This window comes from Perissodus microlepis, chromosome 4 (genome assembly GCF_051167445.1).
Source record: "Perissodus microlepis isolate ML-2025 ecotype Zambia chromosome 4, ASM5116744v1, whole genome shotgun sequence".
In the NCBI taxonomy this organism is placed as follows: domain Eukaryota; kingdom Metazoa; phylum Chordata; class Actinopteri; order Cichliformes; family Cichlidae; genus Perissodus; species Perissodus microlepis.
The window spans coordinates 3,702,242-3,710,690 of NC_140464.1; the positions used below are offsets into that span (position 1 = coordinate 3,702,242).

Genomic DNA, 8,449 nt, shown 5'->3' on the forward strand with positions numbered 1-8,449 from the left:
AAATATAAATATAAACTCACAATATATAGACAGATATAACAGTGACATAAATAAGGCACAATGCATCAACTTGGCACAAGTTTTCAAATGCATGAAAGTGCTGTCAAATATATTTCCATCAAAGTGTGGGGATCGCTGCTGTCCAGTGCACCGGAAACTTTTAGCCTGAAGACAAATGGTGGAGTTTTCTTTCTCTCCTGGGAGTAGTCAGATGTGCTCCTGGTCTTTGCCAGATTTGGATGTAAAGCACAAAACCTCAGTGAGTTCCAGAGAACCACAGAGTCAGCTCAGTTTGACCTGCTCGTGCGATCAGTTGGAAAGTGATCAGAAGCTCGCCCAGACACGACTCAGTCCAGTTTCACTCACACTGTAGTTACAGGATGTCATGTTTGGGTAAGTTGAGCTCCTCCTCAGACACAGTCAGGTCCCCCATGTACCAGAATATCCAGAAGATCAGACTCAGGAAGATCAGCAAAGGTCCAGATATCACAAAAAAGTCCCAGAAGCTCAACGGGGCGAAGATCCCGATGAAGAAGAGGATCAGGCCGACGATGTCTAAAATCAAAGCCAGCGCCAGGAATGTGCTGCTGCACTTATTTGGCTCCATAGCCGGGACGGATGAGACGGGCAGATGGACGTCGTCTGAAGGCCTGACGAGACTGAAAAGTCTGTGCTTCCTGTCTCAGGGAACATTCTTTTTTTCTATCCAGCACACCTCTACATTTCTTTCATAGCAGAGCTTTGTGGCAAAACTGGTCTAAAAACCAAAACAACGGGTTTTGCTCATTAACAGATCTTTAAAACCCCACAGCATGCCTTCATTCCTCTGAAGGGCTGACTTGTTTTGCACCTTCCACGTGTCATTACTGCGACACCTCAACCCATTGTCTCAAACCAGTGTGACAGATTTATGCACATATATTTCATAATCAGCTGCCACCGAGCTTGTGTTTACACGGTGATAAGCTTGCAGTAATTATTCAGGGACCCCGGATCTTTCTGTTCAGCTAATGAAACCAAAGCGATTCGAGGCGTCGCATCTTTTATCAGATCGCTCAGAGCCTCCTCGTCGCTTCAGTCTCACTGACTAGAGATTTATCCCTGGAGATATACTCTAGTTACCTTTTGTATTTGCCTTGGGAGCAGCTCTGCAGGGTGGATACACTGCATTAAAGCATTTCCAACTATTTGATATTTCACGGTTCGTGAAGCTCGACAATAGTGACACGTATTATAAAGTGCAGCCACAAAGAGGAAATGCACGTAATGGAAACTTCTCTGTGAGTACCTTGTTTGACCAGTCATGCTGCCACTATTTGTCTTTTTGTCTCCGGCTTTGACTCGCTGTCCTCTCTACTGTTAGAGGAAGTGTGCACAGCGGAGACGGATTCAGCTTTATTTACTGTAACGCCGCGGCTTTGATTAAAGCGAGCTGAGCTGTCAGTCACACTGACTCTGTTTGTCAGAAGCCATTTCAGTGCTTGATCAACTGAACCCTGCAGAGGCCGCGTTTGCATAAGGTGTGCCGTCAGTGGAACTTGAACCTCCGGATCAAACAGAGGCTGCTGCTCCCAAACATATCTATAAATATAAACATACTATCAGAAATGTACTCTCCCAAACAAATCCATATCATATCTGCGTATGGAAAATGCTATAAAGTAAAGTTACGCCTTGTCTAGCTTTGTTTTGCCATCACCACTCTGCTGAGTCAAACCAGTCTGACCAGTGTTTGTTTTGAACTGACAGCAAAGCAAACAGCAAACATGACCTATCTTTACTGTGTCTAGTTATCAGTGGAAAAGTGGAAAAAATGAAGTAATGGAAGGGTATCAATAATCAGTCCTTTCTCCTTGTAATTGTAGCTGTGGCTCAGAGGTATATCTGCGCATTCTCTGCTTATCCAGTTTATATTAAATCTACAATCAGGTACAGAAAAAATACAAATAAAAAAAAAAGTCTGATTTTCGTAGACTCTAAATCTGTAACAATTGTTAAAATGAATGTTAATGTTCATTTTTTTATACAAGCAAAAAGAAATAAATAAACATTGAGCATCCAGAATTGTATTTCTAGCTGCAAGGCTGTCCGTCTGCTCAGGGCCCCTGATGTCCTCACTGTTTCTCCCAATTCTTTCCTTTTTATTGCACAATTTTATATATTAAATTTGCAACACAAGCTGAAAATAAGCTCTAATAGATAAAAGCCTCAACAAAATGGGAAAGAGGGGGTCACAATACTAGACTATAATGTAGGTGATTCATAAAAAGAGTTACTGCAAACTATTAGTTGGAAGAATCTAAAGAGTCCGGGGCCAGTGAGGTTCTGGGGCCTGAAGCAGCTACAGCACAACAGGTCGTGTTTTATCTTCTATAGATCCACCGTTCCTAATCATTCTTTTTAAAAGTTTTCTGGAAAGAACAAAGAAAGTTCTGCTTTAACACATTTTCAAATTAAAGTGCCCCGCTGTGCTGAAAAGGACTCACAATTCATTTTGAATTGATTCGCTGAGAATGCCTCGAGTGAACTCTCTTTCTTATTTCCCTGCAAATGGTGGCGAATTCTTTCTAGGAAATGTACAAAGTCATTAATATGAAATTGCAGACCAGAAAAGTAAAGTATAAGCTCAGTGAGAAAGAACAGAGTATAAAGGGCCTTGTGCCTCAGTATTTCTAACATTGTGATTTACAGCCTATTTAAACATGTTTGACAGAACAGGTCCAGACATAATGCCCATCTAAGTTTGACTGAGAAGCCTGGAAAATATAACTTGCAGTAGTATCATCCCTCTTTCTCTGCATACTGTACAGAAGGCTCCAGAAAGAGGCACAATAAAGCGGCCAGATGCGCATTTTAACATGGAGGTACTCATCATGACATCAGGTCGTGTCATTTTTGGCCATTTTGCTCTCCACGTCAGGGATGTCCGATGAGGTATCGTAGCCTTCGTTGGAGTAGGCGGTGGATCTGCCCCACGTCACCCTGCTGGCTTTGTGTGGAGAGGATCCCCCATGGCTGCTCTCCTCATCCTCCACGCACTTCATGCTTTCCTCCCCTCCCTTCAGCTTCATGGTTAACCTCTCGGATAGTTTCCTGGCCAGCTGCACGATGCTGTTCCTCTTCTTACAGCCGTCATCCACCGACACCTGGACGTTGCCCACGTACCACATGAGCCAGCAGGCCAGGCTGATGAAAATGATCAGGGAGCCGGTGTAGATCAAGAAGTCGCCATAAAAGAGTCCGTTGATGCGCAAGTTGGCGAAGATCCCGATTAAAAGCAGGATCACGCCGAGCACGTCAAACACGACGGCGATGAGAAACATAAGAAAGCAGTTTCCGATGCACTTGATCGCATCCATCCTAGACAGATCACAGCCGCTTCAAGCTTGTATAACGGCAAGCTGCTTCATCCTTTATACCTGAGCCGAGGCTGCGCACCTGTGGAGAGAGACGCCCCGCCTTAAAGTAGAAATAAACAATGTGTTCACGCAGGTGCATTCAGTGTACACACAAAACAAACACACACGTATGCACACTTCCTTTTTGCTCGTTTTTCACACTGAAAAGTCAAACATCCTGAATTCTCCAGTTCACAACAACAACAGTCATTTCAGGGAACTTTTCACTGTAGGCGCACTGTGAAATATTAGAAAGACCAGGAGTTCCCCTTATGAGGAAGCGCTCAGCCAGGTGGAGCAGACATCTGCCACGTGGTGAGGGGACAGAGGAAGCAGATACAGCAGGCAGGTTTCGTTTTTGATATTTATTGATATTTAATAAAGGATACAAAATTGTAGTTAGAGTCCAGAATCTCGCAGGCTGGGTCGGGGCAATGCAAATAATGCAGGACTCACAAGACTCCTTAGCATAATATTTGGCTGTCAAATTATACAGATGTATGCATCGTGTATGTTGTGAATATCAGGAAGAAGCAGGTGTATTTATTTGTTGTGCTGATGTTGGATTAGAACTTCTTCGGGTGTTTTTTCCATTCATGGTTGTTTTGTTAACTCCCCAAACATTTTCATTTTCAGTTAGTTTGATTTTAGAGTGCGAAAGGTTTACCACGTCCTTCTTTAATTTCCAATTTTAAAGGGATTTCAAGTTGACTTTTATTTTATTAAGTTATTTGTACTTCTCACATTGCGATACGTGTATGTGCACATACATGTTTGATTGAATCATTTTTACTAACACTTCTAAACCTCCAAACAGGGAAAGTTTTGTTGTGATCAGAACTTGAGTAGTAGAACTTGTTGTGCCCCAAACACTGCACAGTTACATGAACACTGACAGACGTGGTCGTAACTGAGTAACGACAGCTAAACCTTCAAATTGTGCTCGGCCACATGAAAACCTGAAACCGCTTCTTCACAAAAATCAAAATGTAAAAGCATCATAACTAAAATAATGATTAAAACATTAACACTGTCACCTTTGATTTTCAGCTAAACTATTACATTTGATTTGAGTCTTTGCACTTAACTTGCAGGACTCTTCTGCATTATATTTAAAAAAATAAAGGATGAACAACTCCTCAACACAAAGGTCAAAAGTATTAATAATAAAATATAATAAAAATATTAAGCAAGCTTCAAAGACTAAAGTTCAAGTTATAACGGCACTAATTGAAAAGACTTTGCATATACAGTGCTTCTGACATTATGAATGCATCCTACTGGCCTGTGAATAATGATTATTTTCAGCATGAATTAATCCGTTTGTTTCTATAAAAGGGTGAAATATTCAAAAAGCTGTTTTGCTGTCTAAAACCAAAAGGTTTGTATTGTTATATCCAAGGTAAACAAATGTGAAGACCATGAACTTTGGATTAAAAAAATCATTGTAATATTCTGTTTATTGCAAATAAAACTCTGATTACATCAGAGGATCATTTGTAAATGTCTATAAATCTTAAATATAATAAATATATCTCAATATAAACCTGTAGCAACACACCAATAACAACTTCACTGTTATTTTGTACATTTAGACTTGATTTATGTTGATGACTGGAGGTGCATTAATCACTACTGCAGTAACTTCAACTTGTGTAAATTAGTATTTTAGTATTTTTTTAGTTTAACATTTATTTTTAGATGTTATATGTTGTATATGTTCCTGGTTTTGTGTGTTACCTGGCAACCTGTATGACAAAATGTATAAATAATTGCTCAAAGATTAATTCACTTATTTATTAGCCACCTTGGGGAAGCAGACTGACACATGAAAACATTGGATCAATAATTACAGATATTGCATTGTTTCAAATTCAACACATAGAGTAGAAGTATTGGTATTGAAATAGAAATAATCCTGATTAAATAAAGCAAAGATTGCAAACTTACATGTCTTTGCTAATTAAATATTCAGAGTTTCTCTAACATTTTCATCTTCTGATTATTTGACATCTGCTGTGGTTGTTATATTAAATAAAAATATTTAAGCTGAGCAGGCATTAGAATTTAATGTAATGATACATATAAATGAAATACTTTAATTCTGAACAAATTTGAGTGAGTTACCAGATATTTGCACACGTGTCTCTATCTAATATTTCCTCTTCCATTACCTCTGGCTTTGTTCTCGTTAGAAAGCTGCCTCATGGCTGCAAAACACTTTATTGTGTTCGTTCAGCTTGTGTCTGACTCTCTGTGGTGAACAATGCTGCGCTGCAAGGGTTCACATTGGTCTTTGGAGCTTTTTCCTCTGAAGCTGCCTGCCGTCATCACAAATGAGAGCTTAGTCGGTGAACCAACACAGTAAACCAAACAAAGGAGTTAAAGAGGCTAAAATGCTTCTCGGAGCTGAGGGGAACCGTGGAGTTTGGTGATAATCGTTGTTCATTCATTACAAAGAGTGATTCCTTTCTGTAGCAGTCATAGGATTCTTTGTAAATATACAAATATTGATTATTGTTACTTTAAATATGATCTGCACTGCTAGCCCAAAGAGTGCATTTTCAGTGGATAGAAGGAATTAATATTTAATGCACATTACAGTGGAATCTGGCTGTGAAGGGGTTACTTTAAATTGGCTGCTACCTAATATTGAAATCTTATGTAAATGTGCTTTCAGGTCACACCAGTCAAAATGTCACTCTTTACATAATTCAAGGATGAATACATTTAGATTCAAAGCATCTTTCCTTGTGGTTCTTTCAACAAACACTCACAGCCACATTCAGCTGGACACAGTAAAACACAAAGTGACAATAAGAAGATGTCGTGACTTCGACTGACACGGTCAGTCTTTGCATAATTTTTTATTTTATTCTTTGCAAATATTCATAAGGACACTTTACTGCCTTGCATCTTCTTGCTAAATTGTTTGTGCAGGTGTAAATAATTGCATTTTCTGCAGCGCATTCCTGTCCATGCGCTCTCATCCTATTTTCAACAACCGCTGTTATTAATAAAATTACATCATGCACACTAGAAACTTCAATAGTGTCGTCAATCCAGAGAGATAAACATAATTGTTGTCAAACAGTCTTCTAATAATCATTTTCCACAGAGCTGAAAATATTAACCTCAGTTCAGAGTGCTCTCCACGTTTCTCCTGAAATTACATCCAAACATAAAGTTGTGCTGAAAAACATCACAGCCGTCACAGGTTAAACACCGGAGGCCTGTAATAACTCAGGGGCTTCTTCATTTTCGACCGCTTCCTGTTCTCTTTGGTAATAGGAATCAGGACCACGCCCACCACAAAAACCATCAATCCAATGGACAGCAGGGCTGGTCCCAGGATGTTGGTGACTTTCCGGCAGTGGCCAGCGAAGTAAAGGCCGCTGATGATGATGCCACATGCCAGGAAGCTGCCCCCGGTAGACATGAGGTGGATGGGGAACCAAAAGACTTCAGACTTCTTGGGGGAATTCTCCGTAGTCCAAACTGACTCGGTGCGGGACAGGCTGAACACGGTGCTCTCCGTGCGGCTCGGGGGCGTGAGCTGGTCCCTGGACTGGGACAGCGTGCACTCCCCCAGGGGGATGTTCTCTGGGCTCCCTGGCATGACTTCCTGGCTGACTGTATGGAAGCAATGTGGAATAAAAATCAATCTGGAAGGGAGGATGTGTCTTTTTCCTATACACGCACGTTACTAAGGATATTGTAGAATATTTACAAGATACTGCAATAAGCAAAACACTGTGTGTCACAACAAATCCACAAAAGCGCAATGAGGAAGTTTATGCTGCAATCAGAAATTTTAAAGAAAATACAAACGGCTTCTTTGCCCACTGGAAACGAGTCCACACCCAGGAAAGGAGCAAACAAGTCAACAAACACCTACCTTCGAATTCTGGATCAAGTCTCTTAGTCTGTATTTTTGAAGAACTGACAATAAGTTACAGTGAAAAATCACAAATCCTGAAGGAGAAGCCGACAAAATCTCTGCCCACCGTCTGACCAGAGAACCCAGTAAAATACAGCCATACAGATTTAGCAAACATCTACCCACCCTCCTACATTATCTCCACCTACTCAAGAGAACCCTGTGACCACCATCCCCTTACCATCTTCTACCATCGCAGGCGGTCTGTCCTGATATTACATGCAGGGCGAGGTGCTTGGCTTTCTTTCCCCAGAGGATATCCATAGACTCCCCCCAAACCACTCAGACTCACGGCTCCATTGGGCTCTAAAACGATTTCATGAAAACTTCAATAAACAGCTCCAGTACAGCCTTTTTTTTTGTTTTTTCAGAAAAAAAAGCCTCAAATTTTCCAGGACAGGACAATGAGAGGAAAATATCTGCCTTACTAGCCTGAACTCTTTCCATACAAAGAAGAGTAGGGGCAGGAAATAGCTCTCTGTTATAGGCAGATTGATGCAGCAAGCTTTCCAATACTGACGGTTATGTTGGTACAGTATTGATCTCAAAGTACCCTGGAGCAATTATCTGCAAGTTGTTCACTGGTCATGAGATCTGTGTAGTAAAATTAACCCTGTGAAAGTAAAGGAAATCGACCAAAGAAATTTGGTCAAATTTGGGATTTTCCTTTGTCGTCTTCTTATTGAGCTTCTGAGATTTCGCACCTCGGGTGTGTAGGGGACCACAGCGTCAGAGGGGTGTTGCTGCAATCTGATGCTGCTGCTTCCATTAAACCGGCCTGATATTACATTTGTGTCTGCTTCGCTTCATGCGCTCTTTTGGAAAGACAAGTGCCACTATGTGGCCATTGATCTGAACACGAGCTCACACATTAACACAATTACGCTCGATGGAGAGCTCCTCAGCCACGAAGACGGCTCTTCAGGGCTGTTTCTACTTAGCAAAGGCTGCACCTACTCCCTGGTTTCATTAGATTACTGCTGTCCTCTCTTTAAAATGCACCATCATGTGGCGCTGATACATGAAGCTTGTCTATACTTGCAATGAGCAGCATGATCCAGCAGAGGGCAGCGCTGCCATGTGGCTTAGAATTGGACTTCGGGCTTGCTGT

General features: G+C 41.1%; 2 protein-coding genes across 2 annotated transcripts; both read right to left on the minus strand.

Moving 5' to 3' along the window:
* Positions 1–572: 572 nt before the first annotated feature.
* Positions 573–3,372, minus strand: tmem238l (transmembrane protein 238 like). Its single transcript, XM_084925121.1, has one exon. The coding sequence runs from the start codon at positions 3,357–3,359 to the stop codon at positions 2,880–2,882; it is 480 nt and encodes a 159-aa protein (XP_084781247.1). The 5' UTR covers positions 3,360–3,372; the 3' UTR covers positions 573–2,879.
* A 2,949-nt stretch (positions 3,373–6,321) lies between these two features.
* On the minus strand, positions 6,322–7,069 carry pirt (phosphoinositide interacting regulator of transient receptor potential channels). Its single transcript, XM_084924756.1, has one exon. It carries the CDS (start codon positions 7,015–7,017, stop codon positions 6,610–6,612), a length of 408 nt encoding a protein of 135 aa, XP_084780882.1. The 5' UTR covers positions 7,018–7,069; the 3' UTR covers positions 6,322–6,609.
* Positions 7,070–8,449: the final 1,380 nt, after the last annotated feature.